This window comes from Pseudophryne corroboree, chromosome 9 (assembly GCF_028390025.1).
Source record: "Pseudophryne corroboree isolate aPseCor3 chromosome 9, aPseCor3.hap2, whole genome shotgun sequence".
NCBI lineage: Eukaryota > Metazoa > Chordata > Amphibia > Anura > Myobatrachidae > Pseudophryne > Pseudophryne corroboree.
Genome location: NC_086452.1, coordinates 101,363,398 through 101,390,965, shown reverse-complemented (window position 1 = coordinate 101,390,965; position 27,568 = coordinate 101,363,398). Strand labels below are relative to the sequence as shown.

At 49.0% G+C, this 27,568-nt stretch overlaps 1 protein-coding gene across 5 annotated transcripts in view; it reads left to right on the top strand.

The window, feature by feature from the left end:
- COP1 (COP1 E3 ubiquitin ligase) overlaps positions 1-27,568 on the top strand; it is a 581,242-nt gene that overhangs the window by 125,337 nt on the left and 428,337 nt on the right. Inside the window, exon 1 of one of the 5 annotated variants that reach the window (XR_010186699.1) lies at positions 25,760-26,228. The exons of 2 other annotated variants lie outside the window; for them this stretch is intronic. Coding sequence is in view for 2 of the 3 variants with exons in the window: in XM_063939700.1 (XP_063795770.1) it covers positions 25,945-26,228 (284 nt within the window). In the remaining variant the exon portion in view is untranslated. Of the gene's footprint in view, positions 1-25,759; positions 26,229-27,568 lie in introns of those variants that run through there. 2 more of the 5 variants (XM_063939700.1, XM_063939701.1) reach the window with 2 other exon arrangements.

Sequence of the window (27,568 nt, the reverse complement as noted above, 5' to 3'; positions counted from 1 at the left end):
TGGGAGCAAGAAAATGAGTCCGAGTCTGCAGACAAGCATCCTATTATTAATCCGTTGGCATTCTCCACGGTAGGGATGGACTCTACGCCCCCGCCAGGGAAAAGTTTTGTTAAGCCAGTTCTTAGGAAGAAGCTCATGCATTGGGCCCACGCTTCCCGCTTTGCTGGACATACAGGCATTCAGAAAACCCTGGAGTTTATCTCTAGGTCCTACTGGTGGCCAACTCTGAAGAAGGACGTTATGGAATTTATTGCCTCCTGCCCAAAGTGTGCCCAACACAAAGTCTCCCGCCAGTCGCCTGCGGGGCAACTGGTTCCATTATCTGTTCCCCGTCGACCATGGACCCATTTGTCGATGGACTTTGTTACCGATCTACCTATCTGCAACAAGTTTAATACCATCTGGGTGGTAGTTGACCGGTTCACCAAGATGGCACATTTCATCCCTCTCACCGGTCTTCGGTCAGCTTCCAAGTTGGCTCAAGTGTTTATACAAGAGATCTTCCGACTTCACGGTCTTCCTGAAGAGATTATCTCGGATCGTGGAGTACAATTTGTAGCCAAATTTTGGCGAAGTTTGTGTCAAGCCCTCCAAGTCAAGTTAAAGTTTTCCACAGCTTACCATCCTCAGACCAATGGTCAAACCGAGAGGGTGAATCAGGACTTGGAGGCCTTCCTCCGTATATATGTGTCTTCCTCTCAAGATGACTGGGTTCAACTCCTTCCTTGGGCCGAGTTCAGCCACAACAATCAATACCATTCCTCATCTTCTTCGACACCATTCTCCATTAATTATGGATTCCACCCTAAAGTCCCAGAATTTCAACCGCTTCCCGCAACTTCTGTTCCAGCAGTGGATGTCACCTTGCGTCAGTTTTCAAATAACTGGAAGAACGTCCGCGCAGCCCTGCTTAAAGCCTCATTCAGGTATAAGAAGTTTGCCGATAGAAAGCGTAGAGCGGTTCCTGCTCTCAAAGTGGGTGATCGTGTGTGGTTGTCCACGAAGAATTTGAGGTTGAAATTTGCACCTCGCTACATCGGTCCCTTCAAGATTGAACAAGTCATCAATCCTGTTGCCTACAGATTACAGTTACCACCCTTCTTGAAAATACCCAGGACATTTCATGTTTCCTTGTTGAAACCGCTGATCCTGAATCGGTTTCATTCCGCACTTCCTCCAGCTCCCAAAGTTCAGACTCAACGGGGAGTCGAGTACGAGGTGGCCAAGATTTTGGACTCACGTTTCCGTTACGGTCAGTTACAGTATCTCATTGACTGGAAGGGCTATGGTCCTGAAGAACGCTCTTGGACCAATGCCTCAGACGTCCATGCTCCTGCCTTGGTCCGAAATTTCCACTCAAAGTTTCCTTTAAAGCCTAAGAAGTGTCCTGGGGCCACTCCTAAAGGGGGGGGTGCTGTCACGATCCGGGTATCTGGACGCCATTACCTGCCGTTTAGGTGTCTTCTGAGACTGGCCCAGCGTTCCAAATCCGGATCTCATCTGTGTCAACACTCTGCACATCCCTCCTGTCATTCTGAGACACTACCACAGCGGCGCCATGTTTGAATCCAACATGGCGTCTCCCATCCTCCGTGGCCTCCGCCGCCGTTACTGTGTTATTGCTGCAGGTTCTCAGAATCATGTATCATGCCTGCCGCGGCCTCTGCTGCCCTCCAAGTGTCTCAGCATATATCTGTCATCTGGCGTCTCCTGTCCTCCGCGGCCGGCGCCGCCATTATCATTATGTTTGCACATTTCATTTCAAACCAGTTTTCCCTCCAGGTTCCAGCATGGGCGCAGCCATGTTGGATTTGATCACATGCTCCAATTCCTCCAATCCACCGTCTCTGGAATCTGCATAATTGCCCAGCCAATGCCTGCATAGCAGCAGGTATAAGTATCCTGTGTCTGGGCCAGATAGAGGTCAGTGCTTTGAATGTCATACCTTGTTCCAGTCTCTCTCTCCTGTGGCTTGTTTTTCCAGGTTCCAGTTCCTGTCTCCAGCATCCACAAAGAGACCCGCACCTGCTTTCCATCTTGCAGTGCAGCCTGACTCTACAGCCTTCCGTGGCTGTCCAGTTTCCAGCTATCTACTATCTGCTTCCAAGCAGCCAGCTTTCTACTGATTCCAGCTTCTACCAAACACCGGTGCTGATCCAGCGGATCCTATCTTACCAGCAGTATCCACTACCACCGGTAACCATCTTTCAGCTATTCTGTTTCTACGCTCCCTAGCATCTCACATCATTCACTCTGTGTTTTATCACCTGGCTGGTTCCATCCAGCATTCACTCCGTGACTTTAGTACCTGGCTGATTCCATTCAGCATCCACTCTGCATTTCATCACCTGGCTGATTCCACTCAGCATCCACTCCGTGTCTTACCACCTGGCTGGTTCCATCCAGCTGATACAGCAGCATACTCAAGTTACAGATTCACCTGCTACAACTACTGGCATGTTCCTTGGCTATTTCTACAACTACAACCAGGCCTGGTAAGGTGATTCCATCAAAGGACTTTTACATCTGTTCTAAACCTACCAGTGCTCTGAGAAACCTTCTATGGTTATGTATTCCAGGAACTGTGTTATTTGCCACTATCTTTGCTAAACTTGAATACTGCTTGTTATCACACGGAGTCTGTTAATAAACTTTTATTTTGAATTTTAAACTGGTTGTCATGGTCACACCTTCGGGTAATCATTCTGCACTTACATGTCCAGGGGTCTGATTAAACCTCCCAGGTTTAATTTAATCTCAGCCCCTACAACTGAGGCTTCCTCTCGTCAGCCTAAACCCTCAGTTGTGACAGAGAGAAGCCAATTCCTTCTGGAAGAATATAGATAGGGCCGAAATCTGTACCTTAATGGAGCCTAACTTCAGGCCCCTATCCACTCCTGTCTGTAGAAAGTGGAGAAAACGGCCCAGATGGAAATCTTCCGTAGGAGCATTCTTGGCTTCACACCAAGATACATACTTCCTCCAGATACGGTGATAATGTTTTGCCATCACCTCCTTCCTAGCCTTTATCAGAGTAGGGATGACTTCATCCGGAATACCTTTCCCAGCCAGAATTCAGTGTTCAACCGCCATGCCGTCAAAAGTAACCGCTGTAAGTCTTGGAACACGCAGGGCCCCTGCTGTAACAGGTCCTCCCTGAGAGGAAGAGGCCACGGATCTTCTGTGAGCATTTCCTGAAGATCTGAGTACCAGGCCCTTCGAGGCCAATCTGGAACAATAAGTATTGTCTGCACTCTTTTTCGTCTTATGATTCTCAATATTTTTGAGATGAGAGGAAGAGGAGGGAACACATAGACCGACTGAAACACCCATGGTGTCACCAGGGCGTCCACCGCTACTGCCTGAGGGTCCCGTGACCTGGCACAATACCACCGAAGCTTCTTGTTGAGGCGTGACGCCATCATGTCTATTTGAGGAATTCCCCAAAGACTTGTTATCTCTGCAAAAACTTCTTGATGAAGTCCCCACTCTCCTGGATGGAGATCGTGTCTGCTGAGGAAGTCTGCTTCCCAGTTGTCCACTCCCGGAATGAAGACAGCTGACAGAGCGCTTACGTGATTTTCCGCCCAGCGAAGAATCCTGGTGGCTTCCGCCATCGCCACTCTGCTCCTTGTCCCGCCTTGGCGGTTTACATGAGCAACGGCTGTGACGTTGTCTGATTGAATCAGAACCGGTAGGTCGCAAAGAAGATTCTCCGCTTGTCGTAGGCCGTTGTATATGCCCCTCAATTCCAGTATGTTGATGTGTAGACAAGCCTCCTGGCTTGACCATAGTCCCTGAAAATTTCTTCCCTGTGTAACTGCTCCCCATCCTCGGAGGCTCGCGTCCGTGGTCACCAGAACCCAGTTTTGAATGCCGAACCTGCGACCCTCTAAAAGGTGAGCACTCTGCAGCCCCCACAGGAGAGACACCCTGGCCCTGGGGGACAGGGTTATTTTCTGATGTATTTGTAGATGGGACCCGGACCACTTGTCCAGAAGGTCCCACTGAAATGTCCTTGCATGGAACCTGCCGAAGGGGATGGCCTCGTAGGCTGCCACCATTTTTCCCAGAACTCGAGTGCATTGATGAACAGACACTCTTTTTGGTTTTAGCAGGTCTCTGACCATGTTCTGGAGGTCCTGGGCCTTTTCCATTGGGAGAAAAACCCTCTTTTGTCCCGTGTCCGGAATCATGCCTAGGAATGATAGCCGAGTCGTTGGAACCAATTGTGACTTTGGCAGATTGAGAATCCAACCGTGCTGTTGCAGCACTCTCAGGGAGAGCGACACGCTCTTCAGCAATTGATCTCTCGATTTCGCCTTTATCAGGAGATCGTCCAAGTATGGGATAATTGTGACTCCCTGCCTGCGCAGGAGCACCATCATCTCTGCCATCACCTTGGTGAAAATCCTCGGGGCCATGGAAAGCCCAAACGGCAACGTCTGAAACTGGTAATGACAGTCCTGTATAGCGAATCTCAGGTACTCCTGATGAGGGGGGATATATGGGGACATGAAGGTATGAAGGTATTTTATGTCCATAAAATCCCTCCCTTCCAGGCTGGATATTACAGCTCGGAGCGATTCCATCTTGAATTTGAACTTTTTCAAGTACAGGTTTAGAGATTTTAGATTTAAGCTGGGTCTGACCGAACCATCCGGCTTCGGGACCACGAACAGGGTTGAATAGTACCCTTTTCCCTGTTGGACCAGGGGAACCTTGACAATCACTTGCTGTTGACACAGCTTTTGAATTGCAGCCAACACTACTTCCCTCTCTGGGGGTGAAGCTGGCAAGGCCGACTTGAAAAATCGTCGAGTGGGCACCTCTTCGAATTCCAGCTTGTAGTCTTGGGAAACAATTTCCATCGCCCAAGGATCCACATCTGAAAGAACCCAGATCTGGCTGAAAAGTCGAAGACGTGCCCCCACTGGTGCGGACTCCCTCAGTGGAGCCCCAGCGTCATGCGGTGGATTTTGTAAAAGCCGGGGAGGACTTCTGCTCCTGGGAACTAGCCGAAGCAGGCGTACTCTTTCCTCTACTCTTACCTCTGGCAAGGAAGGAGGAGACCCGACCTCTTCTGGACTTATGCGACCGAAAGGACTGCATCTGATACTGTGGAGTCTTCTTTTGCTGTTGGGGAACAAAAGGTAAAAAGGTAGATTTACCCGCGGTAGCTGTGGAAACCAGGTCCGCGAGCCCATCCCCAAACAACACTTCACCCGTGTAAGGTAAAACCTCCATATGCTTCTTTGAGTCTGCATCACCCGTCCATTGGCGGGTCCATAGAGCTCATCTCGCAGAAATAGCCATGGCATTGGCTCTGGAACCCAGCAGCCCAACGTCTCTTTGAGCGTCCCCCATATATAAGACTGCGTCTTTAATGTGGGCTAAGGTCAATAAAATGGTATCCCTGTCCAGGGTATCAAGGTCAGCTGACAAGGTATCTGTCCACGCTGCAACTGCACTACACACCCATGCCGATGCTATTGCCGGTCTGAGCAAAGCACCTGTATGCGCATAAATAGACTTTAAAGTAGTTTCCTGTCTGCGATCAGCAGGATCCTTGAGGGCTGCCGTGTCCGGAGACGGTAGCGCCACCTTCTTGGACAGGCGTGTTAAAGCCTTGTCCACCCTGGGAGAGGATTCCCAACGTACCCTGTCCTGTGCAGGGAAAGGATACGCCATAAGAACCCTTTTGGGAATCTGCAATTTTTTATCTGGAGTTTCCCAAGCCTTTTCAATTAACTCGTTAAGCTCATGGGATGGGGGAAAGGTTACCTCAGGTTTCTTTTCCTTATACATGCGCACCCTCATGTCAGGGACAGAGGGGTCATCAATGATATGCAAAATATCTTTTATTGCAATAATCATATACTGAATACTTTTTGCCACCCTTGGGTGTAATTTTGCATCATCGTAGTCGACACTGGAGTCAGAATCCGTGTCGGTACCAGTATCTGCTATTTGGGATAGGGGACGTTTCTGAGACCCAGAAGGGCCCTGTGACCCAGTCCAATCCGTGGATTGACTCCCTGCTTTTTCCCTGGACTCAGCTTTGTCCATTCTCTTATGTAATGAGGTCACACTTGCATTTAACATATGCCACATGTCCATCCAATCATGAGTCGGCGTTGCCGACGGGGACACACCACTCATCTGCTCCACCTCCTCCTTGGACGAGCTTTCCGCTTCAGACATGCCGACACGCACGTACCGACACCCCCACACACACAGGGATATATCTATAAGGAGACAATTCCCCAACAAGGCCCTTTGGAGAGACAGAGAGAGAGTATGCCAGCACACACCCAGCGCCAACTGACACTGGAATAAAAACCCAGATATAGCGCTTTTTATATGTATAATAAATGTGTATACACTCACTGTGCCTTACAAATGCCCCCCCCCCCCCCCCCCCCCCCCTCTTTTCAGCCCTCTGTCACCGTGTTCAGCAGGGGAGAGTCCGGGGAGCCAGCTTCTCTGCAGCGTTCTGTGGAGAAAATGGCAGTTAGTGCTGAGGGATCAAGCTCCACCCCCTCCAGCGGCGGGTTTCGGTCCCGCTCCAATATACAAAAAATGGCGGGGGATTTTTTCATTTACTGCCTCTGCAGCCTAATGTACCCTGTTGCCAGTCCAGAGGTTTATATTGCTGCCCAGGGCGCCCCCCCTGCGCCCTGCACCCATCAGTGCCTTCAGTGTGTGTGTGTATGGAAGCTCAGTGAAGATCTGAAGTCTTCTGCCGCCTTGAAGTCTTCTTTTCTTCTTATACTCACCCGGCTTCTATCTTCCGACTCTGCGAGGAGGACGGCGGCGCGACTCTGGGACGAACGGCGGGGTGAGACCTGCGTTCCGACTCCCTCTGGAGCGAATGGTGTCCAGTAGCCTAAGAAGCAGAGCCTATCATTTAAGTAGGTCTGCTTCTCTCTCCTCAGTCCCACGATGCAGGGAGCCTGTTGCCAGCAGTGCTCCCTGAAAATAAAAAACCTAACAAAATTCTTTCTCTAACGTCCTAGTGGATGCTGGGAACTCCGTAAGGACCATGGGGAATAGCGGGCTCCGAAGGAGGCTGGGCACTCCAGAAAGATCTTAGACTACCTGGTGTGCACTGGCTCCTCCCACTATGACCCTCCTCCAAGCCTCAGTTAGATTTCGTGCCCGGCCGAGGTTGGATGCACACTAGGGGCTCTCCTGAGCTCTTAGAAAGTTATAGTCTTAGAATTTGTTATTTTCAGTGAGACCTGCTGGCAACAGGCTCACTGCAGCGAGGGACTAAGGGGAGAAGAAGCGAACTCGCCTGCTTGCAGCCGGATTGGGCTTCTTAGGCTACTGGACACCATTAGCTCCAGAGGGATCGACCGCAGGCCCAGCCTTGATGTTCGGTCCCGGAGCCGCGCCGCCATCCCCCTTACAGAGCCAGAAGCAAGAAGATGGTCCGGAAAATCGGCGGCATGAAGACTCTGTCTTCACCAAGGTAGCGCACAGCACTGCAGCTGTGCGCCATTGCTCCTCTCACACACTTCACACTCCGGTCACTGAGGGTGCAGGGCGCTGGGGGGGGGGGCGCCCTGAGGCAGCAATAAAAACACCTTGGCTGGCTAAAATACCTCAATATATGGCCCCAGGGGCTATATATGAGGTAAATACCCCTGCCAGAATTCCATAAAAAACGGGAGAATAGGCCGCGAAAAAGGGGCGGAGCCTATCTCCTCAGCACACTGGCGCCATTTTTCCCTCACAGCTCGGCTGGAAGGAAGCTCCCTGGCTCTTCCCTGCAATTCTACAGTACAGTAAGAGGGAAAAGAGAGGGGGGGCATTAAAATTGGCACTGTATACAGTATATTATATAAAAAGCAGCTATTAGGGACATAACTCAGTTAGTCCCTGTATATATATAGCGCTCTGGTGTGTGCTGGCATACTCTTACTCTGTCCCCCCAAAGGGCTTTTGTAGGGTCCTGTCCTCGTTTAGAGCATTCCCTGTGTGTTTGCGGTGTGTCGGTACGGCTGTGTCGACATGTTGAATGAGGAGGCTTATATGGTGACAGAACAGAGGCCGATATATGTGATGTCGCCCCCTGTGGGGCCGACACCAGAGTGGATGGATAGGTGAAAGGTATTAACCGACAGTGTCAACTCCTTACATAAAAGGGTGGATGACGTAATAGCTGTGGGACAGCCGGCTTCGCAGCCCGCGCCTGCCCAGGCGTCTCAAAGGCCATCAGGGGCTCAAAAACGCCCGCTCTCTCAGATGGCAGACACAGATGTCGACACGGAGTCTGACTCCAGTGTCGACAAGGTGGAGACATATACACAATCCACTAGGAACATCCGTGACGTGATCCCGGCAATAAAAAATGTGTTATACATTTCTGACTTTAACCCAAGCACCTCTAAAAATGGGTTTTAGGTTTGGGGAGAAAAAACAGGCAGTGTTTTGTTCCCCCATCAGATGAATAAATGAAGTGTGTGAAAGCGTGGGTTCCCCCGTTAAGAAACTGGTAATTTATAAAAAGTTACTGATGGCGTACCCTTTCCCGCCAGGTGGATAAGTTACGCTGGGAGATATCCCCTAGGGTGGATAAGGCGCTCACACGTTTGTCAAAAAAGGTGGCACTGCCGTCTTAGGATACGGCCACTTTAATAGGTACCTGTTGATATAAAACAGGAGGCTATCCTGAAGTCTGTATTTACACACTCAGGTACTAGACTGAGACCTGCAGATAGTGCTGCTGCAGCGTGGTCGGTGACCCTGTCAAACAGGGATACTAGTTGGCAAACATAAAAACATATTAAAGACGTCGTCTTATATATGGGGGATGCACAGAGGGATATTTTGCCGGCTGGCATCCAAAATAAATGTAATGTCCATTCTGTCAGGAGGGTATTAGAGACCTGTCACTGGACAGGTGATGCTGACTTAAAAAGCGCATAGAGAGCCTTATAAGGGTGAGGAATTATTTGGGGATGGTCTCTGGGACCTCGTATCCACAGCAACTGCTGGGAAGAAATAATTTTACCTCAGGTTTCCTCACAGACAAAGGTACAGTCCTTTCGGCTTCAGAAAAGCAAGCGGGTCAAATGGCGCTTCCTTTCTGTACAGAGACAACGGTAGAGGGAAAAAAGCTGCACCAGTCAGCCTGTTCCCAGAATCAAGATTCTTCCCCCGCCTCCTGTGAGGCCACACCATGACGCGGGTGCTCCACAGGTGTAGCCAGGTACGGTGGGGGGCCGTCTCAAAAATTTCAGCAATTAGTGGGCTCGCTCACAGGTGGATCCCTGTTTCTTTCAAGTAGTATTTCAGGGGTACAAGCTGGAATTCGAGATGTCTCCCCCCAGCCGTTTCCTAAAATATGCCTTGCTGACAACTCCCTCAGGCAGGGAGGCTGTGCTAGAGGCAATTAATAAGCGGTATTCCCAGCAGGTAATACTCAAGGTGCCCCTACTTCAACAAGGACGGGGTTACTATTCCACACGGGTTGGGGTACCGAAACCGCATGGTTCGGTGTGACCCATTTTATATTTAAAATCCTTGAACACAAAAATTCAAGTTCAAGATGGAATCGCTCAGGGCGGTTATTCCAAGCCTGGACAAGGGGGATTACATGGTATCCTGGGACATCAAGGATGCTTACCTGCATGTCCCCATTTACCATCCTCGCCAGGAGTACCTCAGATTTGTGGTACAGGATTACCATTACCAAGTCCAGACACTGCCGTTTGGACTGTACATGGCACCGAGGGTGTTTTATCAAGGTAATGGTCGAAATGTTGATACTCCTTCAAAAAAAGGGAGTTGTAATTATCCCGTACTTGGACAATCTCGTTATAAGGGCGAGGTCCAAGGAGCAGTTGGTAGTCGGGGTAGCACTATTTTGGAAAGTGCTACAACAGCATGGTTGGATTCTAAACAGTCCAAAGTCACAGCTGGTTCCTATGACACGTCTACTGTTCCTGGGGATGGTTCTGGACATAAACCAGAAATAGTGTTTCTCCCGGAGGAGAAAGCCAAGGAGTTGTCATCTCTAGTCAGAGACCTCCTGAAGCCAAAATAGGTAGCGGTGCATCATTGCACGCGAGTCCTGGGAAAAATGGTAGCTTCCTACGAAGCAATCCCATTAGGCAGGTTCCATACAAGAACTTTTCAGAGGGACCTGTTGGACAAGTGGTCCGGATCGCATCTTCCGATGCATAGGCTGATAACCCTGTCTCCAAGGACCAGGGTATCTCTACTGTGGTGGCTGCAGAGTGCCCATCTTCAAGAGGGCCGCAGGTTCGGCATACAGGACTAGGTCCTAGTGACCATGGATTCCAGCCTTTGAGGCTGGGAGGCAGTCACACAGGGAAGAAATTTCCAGGGACTTTGGTCAAGTCAGGTTATTTCCCTACACATAAATATTCTGGACCTGAGGGCCATTTACAATGCCCTGAGGCCGGCAAGGCCTCTGCTTCAAAACCAGCCGGTACTGATCCAATCAGACAACATCACGGCAGTCGCCCATGTAAACCAACAGGGCGGCACAAGAAGCAGGATGGCGATGGCAGAAGCCACAAGGATTCTCCGATAGGCGGAAAATCATGTGTTAGCACTGTCAGCAGTGTTCATTCCCGGAGTGGACAACTGGGAAGCAGATCTTCTCAACAGACACGACCTCCACCCGGGAGAATGGGGACTTCCCCCAGAAGTCTTCCAATAGGATTGTACACCATTGGGAAAGGCCACAGGTGGACATGATGGCGTCCCGCCTCAACAAAAAGCTATAAAAGATATTGCACCGGGTCAAGGGACCCTCAGGCGATAGCTATGGACGCTCTGGTAACACCGTGGGTGTACCAGTCGGGTTATGTGTTCTCCCCTCTGCCTCTAATACCAAAGGTACTGAGAATAATAAGAAGGCGAGGAGTAAGAACGATACTCGTGGATGGCCAAGAAGAGCTTGGTACCCGGAACTTCAAGAATTTATATCAGAGGACCCATGGCCTCTGCCACTCAGACAGGACCTGCGGCAGCAGGGGCCCTGTCTGTTCCAAGACTTACCGCGGCTGCGTTTGTCGGCATGGCGGTTGAACGCCGGATCCTGAAGGAAAAGGGCATTCCGGAGGAAGTCATTCCTACGCTTACTAAAGCCAGGAAAGAGGTTACAGCAACTCATTATCACCGCATATGGCGAAAATATGTTGCATGGTGTGAGGCCGAAAGGGCCCCAACAGAGGAATTTCAACTAGGTCGATTTCTGCATTTCCTGCAAGCAGGAGTGACTATGGGCCTTAAATTGGGTTCCATTAAGGTACAGATCTCGGCTCTGTCGATTTTCTTTCAAAAAGAACTAGCTTCAGTACCTGAAGTTCAGACATTTATAAAAGGAGTGCTGCAGAGTCAGCCCCCGTTTGTGCCTCCTGTGGCACCTTGGGATCTCAACGTGGTGTTGAGTTTCTTAAAATCACATTGGTTTGAACCACTAAAAACCGTGGATCTGAAATATCTCACGTGGAAGGTGGTTATGTTATTGGCCTTGGCTTCTGCCAGGCGAGTATCAAAGTTGGCGGCTTTGTCTTGTAAAAGCCCTTATTTGATTTTCCATATGGATAGGGCAGAATTGAGGACTCGTCCCCAGTTTCTCCCAAAGGTGGTGTCAGCGTTTCACCTGAACCAGCCTATTGTGGTGCCTAGGCTACCAGGGACTTGGAGGACTCCAAGTTGCTAGACGTTGTCAGGGCACTGAAAATATATGTTTCCAGAACGGCTAGAGTCAGAAAATCTGACTCGCTGTTTATCCTATATGCACCTAACAAGCTGGGTGCTCCTGCTTCTATGCAGACTATTGCTCGTTGGATTTGTAGTACAATTCAGCTTGCACATACTGTGGCAGGCCTGCCACAGCCAAAATCTGTCAATGCCCATTCCACAAGGAAGGTGGGCTCATCTTGGGCGGCTGCCAGAGGGGTCTCGGCTTTACAACTTTGCCGAGCAGCTACTTGGTCAGGGGCAAACACGTTTGCAAAATTCTACAAATTTGATACCCTGGCTGAGGAGGACCTGGAGTTCTCTCATTCAGTGCTGCAGAGTCATCCGCACTCTCCCGCCCGTTTGGGAGCTTTGGTATAATCCCCATGGTCCTTACGGAGTTCCCAGCATCCACTAGGACGTTAGAGAAAATAAGAATTTACTCACCGGTAATTCTATTTCTCGTAGTCCGTAGTGGATGCTGGGCGCCCATCCCAAGTGCGGTTTATCTGCAATACTTGTACATAGTTATTGTTAACTAAATCGGGTTATTGTTGAGCCATCTGTTGAGAGGCTCTATTGTTTCATACTGTTAACTGTGTTTCATATCACGAGTTGTACGGTGTGATTGGTGTGGCTGGTATGAGTCTTACCCGGGATTCAAAATCCTTCCTTATTGTGTACGCTCGTCCGGGCACAGTACCTAACTGAGGCTTGGAGGAGGGTCATAGTGGGAGGAGCCAGTGCACACCAGGTAGTCTAAGATCTTTCTGGAGTGCCCAGCCTCCTTCGGAGCCCGCTATTCCCCATGGTCCTTATGGAGTTCCCAGCATCCACTACGGACTACGAGAAATAGAATTACCGGTGAGTAAATTCTTATTTTTTCAGAGAAACTCAGGAGAGCTCCCCTGTAATGCACCCTATCTCCTCTGGGCACAAAATCTAACTGAGGTCTGGAGGAGGGGCATAGAGGGAGGAGCCAGTGCACACCCATACTAAAAGTTCTTTATAGTGCCCATGTCTCCTGCGGAGCCCGTCTATACCCCATGGTCCTTACGGAGTCCCCAGCATCCTCTAGGACGTAAGAGAAATATATATATATATATATATATATATATATATATACATACATACACAGGTTGAGTATCCCATATCCAAATATCCGAAATACGGACTTTTTGGAGTGAGAGTGAGATAGTGAAACTTTTGTTTTTTGATGGCTCAATGTACACAAACCTTGTTTAATACACAAAGTTATTAAAAATATTGTATTAAATGACCTTCAGGCTGTGTGTATAAGGTGTATAAGAAACATAAATGAATTGTGTGAATGTACACACACTTTGTTTAATGCACAAAGTTATAAAAAATATTGGCTAAAATGACATTCAGGCTGTGTGTATAAGGTGTATATGAAACATAAATACATTCTGTGCTTAGACTTGGGTCCCATCACCATGATATCTCATTATGGTATGCAATTATTCCAAAATACGGAAAAATCCCATATCCAAAATACCTCTGGTCCCAAGCATTTTGGATAAGGGATACTCAACCTGTATAATAAGATTTTACTTACCGGTAAATCTATTTCTCGTAGTCCGTAGTGGATGCTGGGGACTCCGTAAGGACCATGGGGAATAGACGGGCTCCGCAGGAGACATGGGCACTTTAAGAAAGAATTTGGATTCTGGTGTGCTCTGGCTCCTCCCTCTATGTCCCTCCTCCAGACCTCAGTTAAAGAAACTGTGCCCGGAAGAGCTGACAGTACAAGGAAAGGATTTTGGGAATCCAGGGTAAGACTCATACCAGCCACACCAATCACACCGTATAACTTGTGATAACTTTACCCAGTTAACAGTATGAACAATAACAGAGCATCAGATAAACCCTGATGCAACCATAACATAACCCTTATTTAAGCAATAACTATATACAAGTATTGCAGAAGAAGTCCGCACTTGGGACGGGCGCCCAGCATCCACTACGGACTACGAGAAATAGATTTACCGGTAAGTAACATCTTATTTTCTCTAACGTCCTAGTGGATGCTGGGGACTCCGTAAGGACCATGGGGATTATACCAAAGCTCCCAAACAGGCGGGAGAGTGCGGATGACTCTGCAGCACCGATTGAGCAAACAATAGGTCCTCCTCAGCCAGGGTATCAAACTTGTAGAACTTTGCAAACGTATTTGAACCTGACCAAGTAGCAGCTCGGCATAGCTGTAATGCCGAGACCCCTCGGGCAGCCGCCCAAGAAGAGCCCACCTTCCTAGTGGAATGGGCTTTCACTGACTTTGGCTGCGGCAATCAAGCCACAGAATGAGCCTGCTGGATCGTGTTACAAATCCAGCGAGCAATAGTCTGCTTTCAAGCAGGAGCACCAAGCTTGTTGGATGCATACAGGATAAACAGTGACTCCGTTTTCCTTATAGGCCCTACACACATGCCGATTTTTTTAAAGATATGAACGATCTCGTTCATAAATGAACGAGAACTCGTTCATATCTTTCAATGTGGAGGCTCCAGCGATGAACGATGCGTGGCCCCGCGCTCGTTCATCGCTGGTCCCCCGTCGGCTGTGCATGCAGGCCAATATGGACGATCTCGTCCATATTTGCCTGCACGTCTATGGAGCCGGGTGACGGGGGGAGTGAAGAAACTTCACTCCCCCCCCGCCGCCGGGTCGCCCGTCGGCCGTCGGGCACCTCGGCAGCACATCACCATATGTGTAGGGCCCTTTACTCTAGCCGTTCTGGCTACATAAACTTTTAAAGCCCTGACTACATCTAGTAACTCGGAATCCTCCAAGTCACGAGTAGCCACAGGCACCACAATAGGTTGGTTCATATGAAAGGATGAGACCACTTTTGGCAGAAATTGTGGACGTGTCCTCAATTCTGCTCTATCCATATGGAAAACCAGATATGGGCTTTTATGAGACAAAGCCGCTAATTCTGACACGCGCTTAGCCGAAGCCAAGGCTAATAGCATGACCACCTTCCACGTGAGATATTTCAACTCCACTGTTTTAAGTGGTTCAAACCAGTGTGATTTCAGGAAACTCAACACCACGTTAAGATCCCAAGGTGCCACTGGAGGCACAAAAGGAGGCTGAATATGCAGCACTCCTTTCACAAACGTCTGAACTTCTGGCAGAGAAGCCAACTCCTTTTGAAAGAAAATGGAAAGGGCCGAAATCTGGACCTTAATTGAGCCTAACTTCAGGCCCAAATCCACTCCTGACTGAAGGAAGTGAAGGAAATGGCCCAGCTGAAACTCCTCTGTAGGAGCATTGCTGGCCTCACACCAAGAATCATATTTTCGTCATATCCGGTGATAATGTTTAGCTGTTACGTCCTTCCTAGCCTTTATCAGCGTAGGAATGACCTCCTCCGGAATACCCTTTTCTGCTAGGATCCGGCGTTCAACCGCCATGCCGTCAAACGCAGCCGCGGTAAGTCTTGGAAGAGACAGGGTCCCTGTTGCAACAGGTCCTGTCTTAGAGGCAGAGGCCACGGATCCTCTGTGAGCAATTCTTGCAGATCTGGATACCAAGTCCTTCGTGGCCAATCTGGAACAATGAGAATTGTTCTTACTCCTCTTTTTCTTATTATCCTCAGTACCTTGGGTATGAGAGGAAGAGGAGGAAATACTTAGACTGACTGGAACACCCACGGTGTCACCAGGGCGTCTACAGCTACCGCCTGAGGGTCCCTTGACCTGGAGCAATAGCTCTGTAGCTTCTTGTTGAGGCGTGACGCCATCATGTCTATCTGTGGTAGTTCCCACCGACTTGTAATCTGTGTGAAGACTTCTTGATGAAGTCCCCACTCTCCCGGGTGGAGGTCGTGCCTGCTGAGGAAGTCTGCTTTCCAGTTGTCCACTCCCGGGATGAACACTGCTGACAGTGCGCTTACGTGATTCTCCGCCCAGCGAAGAACCCTGGTGGCTTCCGCCATCGCCACTCTGCTCCTTGTGCCGCCTTGGCGGTTTCTTCATTAGCCACTGCGGTTATGTTGTCTGACTGAATCAGAACCGGTTGGTCGCGAAGTAGGGACTCCGCTTGACGTAGGGCGTTGTATATGGCCCTTAGTTCCAGGATGTTGATGTGAAGGCAAGTCTCCTGACTTGACCACAGGCCTTGGAAATTTCTTCCCTGTGTGACTGCCCCCAACCCCCGGAGGCTTGCATCCGTGGTCACCAGGACCCAGTCCTGAATGCCGAATCTGCGGCCCTCCAGAAGGTGAGCACTCTGCAGCCACCACAGGAGAGACACCCTGGCCCTGGGGGATAGGGTGATTAACCGATGCATCTGAAGATGTGATCCGGACCATTTGTCCAGGAGATCCCATTGAAAGGTCCTCGCATGGAACCTGCCGAAGGGAATGGCCTCGTATGATGCCACCATCTTTCCCAGGACTCGTGTGCAGTGATGCACCGACACCTTTTTTGGTTTTAATAGGTCTCTGACCAGTGTCATGAGTTCCTGAGCCTTCTCCATCGGGAGATAAACCCTCTTCTGGTCTGTGTCCAGAATCATGCCCAGGAAGGGCAGACGAGTCGTAGGAATCAACTTCGACTTTGGAATATTCAGAATCCAGCCGTGCTGTCCTAACACTTCCAGAGAGCGTGCTACGCTGATCAGTAACTGCTCTCTTGACCTCGCTTTTATGAGGAGATCGTCCAAGTATGGGATAATTGTGACCCCTTGCTTCCGCAGGAGTACCATCATTTCTGCCATCACCTTGGTAAATATTCTCGGTGCCGTGGAGAGACCAAACAGCAACGTCTGAAATTGGTAATGACAATCCTGTACCACAAATCTGAGGTACGCCTGATGAGGTGGATAAATGGGGACATGAAGGTATGCATCCTTTATGTCCAGAGACACCATAAACTCCCCCTCTTCCAGGCTTGCAATGACCGCTCTGAGCGATTCCATCTTGAACCTTTTCAGGTATATGTTCAGAGATTTTAAATTCAATATGGGTCTGACCGAACCGTCCGGTTTCGGTACCACAAACGTGGTCGAATAATAACCCTTCCCTTGTTGAAGGAGGGGAACCTTGACCACCACCTGCTGAAGATACAATTTGTGAATTGCAGCTAACACTATTTCCCTCTCTAATGGGGAAGCTGGCAGGGCCGATTTGAGGTATCGGTGAGGGGGCATCTCTTCGAATTCCAGCATGTATCCCTGAGACACAATCTCTATTGCCCAGGGATCACCTGGGAGTGAACCCGCTTGTGGCTGAAATTTCGGAGACGCGCCCCCACCGGGCCTAGCTCCACCTGTGGAGCCCCAGCGTCATGCGGTGGATTTAGTGGAAGCCGGGGAGGACTTCTGTTCCTGGGAACTAGCTGTGTTGTGCAGCTTTTTTCCTCTGCCCCTGCCTCTGGCAAGAAAGGACGCACCTCGGACTTTCTTGCCTTTTTGTGATCGAAAGGACTGCATTTGGTAATACGGTGCTTTCTTAGGTTGTGAGGGAACATATGGCAAAAAATTTGACTTTTCAGCAGTAGCTGTGGAGACCAGGTCCGAGAGACCCTCCCCAAACAATTCCTCACCCTTGTAAGGTAAAACCTCCATATGCCTTTTTGAGTCGGCATCGTCTGTCCATTGCCGAGTCCACAGGACCCTTCTGGCAGAAATCGATATTGCATTTATTCTAGAGCCCAGTAGGCTAATGTCTCTTTGAACATCTCTCATATATAGGACAGCATCTTTTATATGCCCCAGGGTCATTAATATAGTATCCTTGTCTAAGGTATCAAGTTCCGCAGATAAGGTATCCATCCATGCTGCTACAGCACTACACACCCAGGCCGACGCAATTGCCGGCCTTAGTAAGGTACCTGAATGTGTATAAATGGACTTCAGGGTACCCTCTTGCTTTCTATCCGCAGCATCTTTTAGGGTGGCCGTATCCTGTGACGGCAGGGCTACCCTCTTGGATAAGCGTGTTAGAGCTTTGTCCACCCTAGGGGAGGATTCCCAGCGTAACCTGTCCGTTGGCGGGAAGGGATACGCCATAAGCATCCTCTTGGAAATCTGCAGTTTTTTATCTGGAGATTCCCAAGCCTTTTCACATAACTCATTTAGCTCATGTGAAGGGGGAAAGGTCACCTCCTGCCTTTTTTCCCCATACATATGAACCCTCTTGTCAGGGACTGGGGTTTCCTCTGTGATGTGCAATACATCCTTCATTGCTATAATCATATAACAGATGGCTTTAGCCAATTTAGGCTGTAACTTTGCATCATCATAATCGACACTGGAGTCAGAATCCATGTCGGTATCTGTGTCAACAATTTGGGATAGTGGGCGCTTCTGAGACCCTGACGGCCTCTGCGACATCGGATCAGGCATGGGCTGAGACCCTGATTGTCCTAAGGTTTCAGTTTTATCCAACCTTTTATGCAAGGAATTAACATTATCATTTAAAACCTTCCACATATCCATCCAATCAGGTGTCGGCGCCGTCGGCGGAGACATCACCTTCATTTGCTCCCGCTCTGCTTCCACATAGCCTTCCTCGTCAAACATGTCGACACAGGAGTACCGACACACCACACACACAGGGGATGCTCTTTTTTGAAGACAGTTCCCCCACAAGGCCCTTTGGAGAGACAGAGAGCGAGTATGCCAGCACACACCCCAGCGCTATATATCCCAGGAATCACACAGTAACTTAGTGTTAACCCAGTAGCTGCTGTATATTATGTTTTTGCGCCTAATTTATGTGCCCCCGCTCTCTTTTTACCCTCTTCTACCGTGAATCTGCAGGGGAGAGCCTAGGGAGCTTCCTCTCAGCGGAGCTGTGGAGAGAAAATGGCGCTGGTGAGTGCTGAGGAAGAAGCCCCGCCCCCTCAGCGGCGGGCTTCTGTCCCGCGTTTCTGTACACTATTATTGCGGGGGCTCATACATATATACAGTGCCCAACTGTATATATGTCTAACTTTTGCCAAGAGGTCCTAATTGCTGCCCAGGGCGCCCCCCCCCCCCCCCCCTGCACCCTACAGTGACCGGAGTATGTGGGTGTAGTGTGGGAGCAATGGCGCACAGCTGCAGTGCTGTGCGCTACCTCAGTGAAGACTGGAGTCTTCTGCCGCCGATTTCAAAGTCTTCTTGCTTCTTTCACCCGGCTTCTGTTTTCCGGCTCTGCGAGGGGGACGGCGGCGCGGCACCGGGATCGGACGACAAAGGGTGAGATTCCTTTGTACGATCCCTCTGGAGCTAATGGTGTCCAGTAGCCTAAGAAGCAGGACCTATCTTCAGAGAGTAGGGCTGCTTCTCTCCCCTCAGTCCCACGATGCAGGGAGCCTGTTGCCAGCAGATCTCCCTGAAAATAAAAAACCTAACAAAATACTTTCTTATAGCAAGCTCAGGAGAGCTCACTAAGTAGCACCCAGCTCGTCCGGGCACAGATTCAAACTGAGGTCTGGAGGAGGGACAGAGGGAGGAGCCAGAGCACACCAGAATCCAAATTTTTTCTTAAAGTGCCCATGTCTCCTGCGGAGCCCGTCTATTCCCCATGGTCCTTACGGAGTCCCCAGCATCCACTAGGACGTTAGAGATATATATATATATATATAGTACATACAGCCCGGCACTCTGCTTCAGGGAATAAAGTGCCCCAGTGCCCTCAGTGATGGAAGCAATGGTATGGGATAAATGAATGCTGTGGCACTCTGAGTCGTTTAAACATCAAAGGTGTACTGAAAAAATCATGATGTGATTTTTTCAATACACCTTTGATGTTTAAAAGACTCAGAGTGCTGCAGCATTAATTAATTAATTCTATATATAGAGATATATATAATACTCACTAAGGAGTAGAGGGGTCCAGAGGCAGGCAGCAGAGCAGCGTAGCGTGAGTATCACTCACAGTCCACCTGCTTTAGAGTCCTTGTTACTTTAAAATTATGGCGGGCAGGAGGGCTGGCTGGCTGGCAGGCAGGCGCATTGGAGGGCGGATGTGGCAGAAGAAGCGGCCATAGCTGGTAAGGGGCTGTGCAGCGTGACCTCGCTGACATCACGCCGCACACAGCAGGGCAGCGTCTGAGGCTGAGCGTTAGTGCTCAGCGGCGCTGCCCGGTCAAGAATCAATAGTGCGCATGCGCACGTGAATCCCGGGATTAAAGGCTCCAATCCCGGGATTCAAATCCCGCCAGTTTTGGCCTCAAATCCCAGGATCGGCCACCCTAGTGGGAACCACGGTTAGGCTGTGGATGGAGGGACACGGTTAGGGTTAGGCTGCAGGAGTGGTGGGTTAGTGTTAGGACTAGGGTTAATGTTAAAATAGTCACCAGGATCCATCAGGATTTTGAATATCAGCATTCTGATCAGGATGGTGACTGCTGGGATATCGATACCATTCCTTCTATGGTGTTGAGAGCTATTCACTTATCATGGATGTGTTTGGCTGTGGACCTGGACTAGATGATGTATCTGTAATGGGATCAGTGAGACCTGGATGGAAACTGGGTGGTCTAATGTAACTTTTTTCATGCAGTCAGGAAGAGGAAGGAGACCGCTGGATAGTGGAGAACTGCATGTACAGACAGGACAGCTCTATTCTTGCGGACTCTGATGTTTCTGAACTTGTGAGGCACCGGAATGGATCCAGAGTGACGGGATAGAGCTGATACTGGGATTGAACCAGGTAATTTGGGAACCGGCAATGGAGCCGATACTGGGATTGAGCCACTCAATTCAGGAACCAGGTATAATGCTGACACTGGGATTAAGGGGTACATTTACTAAGCAGTGATAAGAACGGAGAAGTGAGCCAGTGGAGAAATTTCCCCTTCAACCAATCAGCAGCTCTGTATCATTTTATAGTATGCAAATTATAGATGTTACTTCAGTGCTGATTGGTTGCCATGGGCAACTTCTCCACTGGCTCACTTCTCCGCTCTTATCACTGCTTAGTAAATGTACCCCTAAACTAGTTAAGGTCAGGATCCAGGAAGAGCTGGAGATAGATACTGCGCTAACAGTCTCAAGCTGGATAGGAAACTGCGGAGAATCACAGGTTAGCTCACAGCAGGTAACAGGACAACAAAGCACTGGCAGCTTGTGAGTGTCTAAGAAGCTCCCTTTATTTATAGTTTCTTACATAGCGCAGCATATTCCGTTGCGCTTTACAATTGGAAAAAACAGTGATAAGACAAACTAGGTAATAACAGACATAGAGGTAGGAAGGCCCTGCTCGCAAGCTTACAATCTATAGGGAAATGGGAAGGATACACTAGGCTAGGTGATATCTATAGCATACTGGTCCCACCAGTTTGCAAAACCAGTCCTGATGGGATGTAGGGCCTAATTCAGACCTGATTGCAGATGTGCGAGAAAATGCACATCTACCATCAATTTCTTTGACATGCGGAGGGACACCCAGCACAAGGCAAGTCCACCCCGCATGCCGGATCCAGCCCTCCCCCTCAAACATGCAAAGCATGTTCAGTGTAGCCCTCTGCCTGCGCAGCCTAGCTGCAAAGGCAGGCTGCTACCCACCATGTTAAGGGTCGCAGCGGCTGCGTGTGACGTCAAGCAGCCTCTGTGGCCCGCTCCACAAATGGGCCAGACACACCTGTGTTGTCCGGACTGCCCACCAACAACGGAGCATCGACACCCACAAAACACGGCTTCGACGCCCCGTTCCCGTCCCCCTCCAGGCTTTTATAAGTTGTAGATTGCATCCATACCAGATATATATATATCTCTCTACATATATAAATGTCAAATACCACTGACTGACTCATTGACTCATCACGGAATGTCTGGAACCATGAGGACTAAGAACTTGAAATTTGGACAGTAGCTTTGTTCTGTGTTGTAGGCACCCACTAAGAAGGTATTTTTCAAAAGTCCTCTCCCAAAGGGGTGAAACGTGTTTTTTTTAATATAAATTATTCATTATCTCTTAATCCAGATAAGATTTAAAATAGGTATACACTATACAATTATCTAGCTGGTTGGAATGAAAATCTGGTAATAGATGAGAGCAAATGACAATTGACCATTTGCTTCCAAACACTGGAAAACTAACAAAACCTGTCATTCATACAAACCTGCTTTATAAGGCCTCTTCTCAGGTTAAGCAGATGCTGCTGAATCTTTGTTGGTTAGTCAGTTCCTGAAAGTTAGCCAGTACTGTGTAGCTTTGTATTTATTGTTGCTTACTGCAAATAGGCCTGGGGATTTGGTACTACACTCTGCCAATCCAGACCTAGCAGTAAGACTGGAGTCAGTCGTTTAGCTTGCTGGGGTTCTTTTACTACTCTGTGAACTTAGCAAGTTTGCGGCTGTATTCTAAGACTTGCCTGCCTAAATCCTGTCTCACTGTGCAAGGTGTCAGGTGTCAGTTTAGTGGCAGTAAGCTGAACCTGTGCACTGCAAGTGAGAATTAGGATTGTGGAGACTCTCCTTGTGTCTATCATTCCATCTCTGACCAAGGAGTTTACTGCCACACCCGTTGGTAACCCTTTAGGGTTTTGCTGTTGCCCTTAGCAACAGCATTTCGGGTTCTCTACGTATTAAAACACAACATCTTGCTTTTCCCATCTGAGCATTACTAATACTAGGGAGACACCCAGTTCCTTAGCCTCTGGGCTTCTCTGTTCACTTTGTGTGTATTTTGTTACCCTATCACCTTCTGTGTACGTAATGTCATATTCCCCAGTCTGTCTGTGAGTTCATTTGTTTTGCATACCTATCCGTTCAGACACCAGTACATTCCTGCAGGCACTGGTGTGCATAACAGTTCAAACACCAGTACATTCCTGCAGGCACTGGAGTGCATAACAGTTCTGACACCAGTACATTCCTGCAGGCACTGGTGTGCATAACAATAATTGTATAGTGTGTACCTAGGCTTAGATTTGGTTTCTGCATACGTCCCCAAATTGAGTGCCTAAGTAGATGAGTATATTTTTAGCAGCATGTTAATCTAGGTTTAAAATTTTTTTTTATGATTCTTTTACAACAATCTGTCGATTTTCTTTCATTTTCAATTGGAGGATTGTTAGGGGCTTCTTTAGCATCCACCCGAAACGGTCTTCATTCCGAGAATTCCTCTGAATTCCCACCAGAATAACATTTCCAGTTCAAACGGCTGCAGTTCCCTGTAAAGGTCTGCTACGCCAATACCATTAACAAAGGGGTTCATTAAGATCTGATCTGCGATTTTTGCTATCCTGCATTCAGATAGTCGCCGCCTACAGGGGAAGTGTATATTGGCCGTGCAAGTGTGCGATGCTATATGTACACCGAGCTGCTAAAATCCACTTTGTGCAGTCTCTACGCATCCCATGACTTACTCCTCCAGTGCGATCACATCAGGCTGATCGGGGTCGGAGCGGACGTCACACACCCTCCCTGAAAACGCTTGGACACGCCTGCGTTTTTTCCGAACACTCCCAGTAAACGGTCAGTTGACACCCACAAACGGCCTCTTCCTGTTAATCACCTTGCGAACGCCCGTGCGAATGTAAATTTCGCACCATCCCGTCGCTGACTGGTGATGCCCGTTGTTGTCCGATGCGCGTGCTCATTGCAGTGCATACACATTTAGTACCTGATTGACCGCTGTACGAAAACGCACAGCAGCGATCAGATCTGAATGACCCCCAAAGCTCAGGGACAGAGATTCAAAGTGTCTGGTGTGGATCTGAGGAGTGACTGCTTCTCCCATGGCCAGATATATGTTGCCTGTTCCAGAGTCAGCTCCTCTGACAGCCTGGCCATTCTCCAGCCTGAAGGAAAGGCTAGAAATAAATATATATATATAAAATAATAATACCCTTAGCTGTCTTGTCTGTGTCATGTGCAAGTGGGACCTGGAGTGCGAGATACCCCCTCCGACAGCTCCCACTGCAGCGACGGGATAATGATCTACGAAGGGACAGACAAGCCGTTGGGCATGGGGTAATCATTCAACATGGAGGGGGCAGGTATTATAAGAAATAACAATAACCGGAACACAGTATTTACAAGTCTAGTCCCTGGGTTGGCCTTTGGTGCTTTTCTGGATAACGCTTGTGAATCCCAGACGGACACATCTCCGCCAATTGAACATCTCCTGCAGGCTCCAAGGCCTCACCAGACACCATTACAGACTCTCTCTATTGTGAAGTGCTCTGTGAAATCACTGGATATGAGGTTATATAGGGGCCATTTTCAATAAATATTTGCGGCTTATTTCTTGAAAACACCTGTATTTGGGGGTTAACCGCAAATATTTAGTATCAACCCAATGTGTGAAGGCGAAATCGCAGTATATATCCGTTTCCAACAGCAGCCGTAGCCCTTATAGGTCTCTATGAGGGATGCAATGCCATACCTCCCAACTTTATAGCCGGAAGATAGACTTCAGCGCGGCGTAGCCGCTCCCCGCTGGGAAAAGGGGTCGTGGCCTCCGGACAGGGAGCGTGGCTTCATGGGAGTGCCGGCGTTCATGAGCCACGCCCCCGGTTTGCTCACTGAGGGAGTATGCCCAGCGCTCTATGAGCTCCTGGCATGCCCCCTCTCCCTCTGTCTCCCCGTGAATAGACGCTGTGCGCATGCGCACAGTGTCTATTCACTGCTGCTCTGCTATGCAGAGCAGCGAGTGATAGAGCCTCCCAAAAAAAGGGACTGTCCCGTGAAAATCGGGACAGTTTGGAGGTATGCAATGTTGTCAGATTTACTAAGCACTAGAATGAGAAGCATTCCCATACCTCCCAACATGACCCTCTCCAGGGGGGACAAAATGCTCTGGTTCTGGACTTTTCTCTTAATTTCTGATTGCAGACACCTGTTTTGAGCAGAATAATGGATAAGAAAGGTGTTTCACCACAGGTGCTGGCGATCATAGATTGAGAAAAGTCCAGCAGCAAAGCATTTTGGGGCAGATGTATTAACCTGGAGAAGGCATAAGGAAGTGATAAACCAGTGATATGTGCAAGGTGATACACGCACCAGCCAATCAGCTCCTAACTGTTAATTTGCATATTGGAGCTGATTGGCTGGTGTGTTTATCACCTTGCACATATCACTGGTTTATCACTTCCTTATGCCTTATCCAGGTTAATACATCTGCCCCACTGTCCCTTCTAGGGGTATATTTACTAAAATTCAATTTTGTTTGTGTTTGTCTGATTTTAGATCAATTAAAATCTATTTAACATCGATGTTGGGCTTCCAGGGTTAAAACAAACATTTACTAACATTTAAAAATATAAAAAATAATCTATCTGAAATCGAACAAAACAAACAAAATCGACCTTTAGTAAATATACCCTCTGGAAAGGGTCATGTTGGGACATTCCCGATCTTAGCCCTGCAGATTACAGCTGTTAGCCCGATGACACCTACGCGCAACAGGCAGCAAAAGTAACTTGCATGCGCGGTTAGCGGACTGCACATGCCCACGCGTCCCACCGCCACTCTGTACACAGTGCCGTCCCTGCAGGTGCATAATGATACATCCTGCAAATAAGTGTGTCCTGCACTGCGATTCAGGTGTGATTCTGGGCAGATCACATGGAGTATACTATATAGCCTAACCATTCTAATCCCTTTAAACCGGGACACTCATGGATTACACAGGTTCCATGGCTGATTAAAACCAGGTAGTGCAGGCTTGAAGTCAGCCGGCCACAGAACCTGTGCAATTCATGAGTGTCCCGGATTAAAGGGACAGTGTAAACCTAAGTATACAGTATGAGTGCACGCTTACAGTACCCCATATTCTGAACTGTTACCCACTGTGTGATTATTATCCATCTGCCTATATGTAGCAGGCTCAGGCTTTATGCTATGGAGCATCCAACAAGAGCAGGCCCGGCTGTGACACAGGAGGTCCGGGCGGTGTTAGCATGACAAACCGTTTCTGTTTCTGGAGCAGTCACTTACACCAACTTGTGCCCTGGAGCTGGACCCCAGGCATACACGGAAGAGACATACTACGCTCCCGCTTCGCCAAGCTCAGTCATTTGTCCTCAGCCGCCCGCCGTAGCTGCAGCAACAAGCAGCCTGGCAAACTGTGGGCGTGGCCGGCGTCTGGCGCCCGTCACTGGCAAGACGCTTCCGGTGCACGGCGCTGGCTGCTCTTGTTGACACTTTATTGTTCCAAGTTGGTGAACAGAAGGAGAAAGTAGTAATGCTGCGCCGCTGGGCCTGATCCGGGGGGGAGGAGAGACCGCAGCAGAAGCCGCGCACGGGATCATGTCCTCCGGCCGCCAGGGCCAGCAACTCCCCGTGCCGGGAGGTGGTACAGGCCCGTCCTCCTCCACCTCATCCTCCGCCCCGTCCAGCTCCTCTTCAGCCGGGCCCCCCCTGCGGACGGGACTCGTCTGTGCCACCAGCATCCCCCGGCTCGGGGTGGCAAGCAACGGCTCGGCGCTGACTGGGAGGCCGGTGAGCTCGGGGCCCAGGAAGCGGCCGCTGCCCACCCCGCTGTGTAACGGGCTCATCAACTCGTATGAGGACAAGAGCAACGATTTTGTGTGGTGAGAATGTCCGGATGACAGCCGGGCCTGGGCCATCCGTGTGGAACTACAGGTCGCAGCATGATCTGCCAGCCAGTCCCAGAGGGCTTGGGAGCCAACTTGTTGTAATAGCTGGGCGTACTCGCACTGCCCCTCGCCCATATGCCATGCATGGGTATGGTGACTGGCTGGCAGCATATCTATAGGGGATGCCCAAGCACTCGCAGAGCTGAGAGGGCATTCTGGGACTTGTAGTTTCCATGAAAAGCTGGCGAATCCCATGTTGCCTCCCCACCCCCTGTGTCTTCTGTATAGTCATAGTAGCCACTAATAAATAAGGGTATTTTTTCCCAAACTCTGACCTCAGGGCGCCCTATGTGGCCAGGTTTTAAGAATATCCCAGTTTGTGCACAAATAGCCGCTGGGACAGGGAGTGATGTGAATATTCTCTGTAATACTCAGCGTAACTTGTGCTATATAAATAACTGGTAATAATAGCTAATACAACACATCACCTCTGCTTAAGCATGGATATTCTTAAAACCTGAACTGTTAAGCCGGGTACACACTGGGCAATCTCCCTTATGGGGACATGTACTAAGCAGTGATAAAAGTGGAGAAGTGAGCCAGTGGAGAAGTTGCCCATGGCAACCAATCAGCTGCTCTGTATATGTTTATAGTATGCAAATTATAAATGTTACATCAATGCTGATTGGTTGCCATGGGCAACTTCTCCACTTTTATCACTGCTTAGTACATGTACCCCTTAGTTAGCAATCAGCGCTATATCGCTGATTAGGGGAGATCGCCAGTGCATACACAATGAACAATATCGCTCAGTGCGTCATCCCCTGCACTCCCCGAACACGCAGCGCAACAATATAGTTAAAGTTGAGCTGCATGTTCAGTAGATCATGGATGAACGAGAATGACCCACGGGTGTGCTCATCGTTCATCCATACACACTGGACGATATGAACGATTGATCTTGTAAAAACGATTGTTATCATTCATATTGTCGCCCAGTGTGTACGGGGCTTTAGGGTGCCTTGCTGACCAAGTTTGGGAACTACTGCCCTAATGTATTCTCTTATTCCTACATTCCTGTAAGCTGACCCATTATCCACCCATTGTCCCGTTGCTCTTGGCATCTGCATTATGTGTTTGCAAATTAAACATGGAATCTACTATATAAGATCCCTTCTAACATTATACAGAATAATTAGTGAATGACTCTTCTCTCTCGGAACACACCAGTAATAAAACATTGTATTTGGAGTTGCTGAATCAGGTGCAGCAGGAGAGAGAGAGTATCTAAAAAGCTCCCCTTTAGCATTACATAGAACAGAGCTAGTACAGAA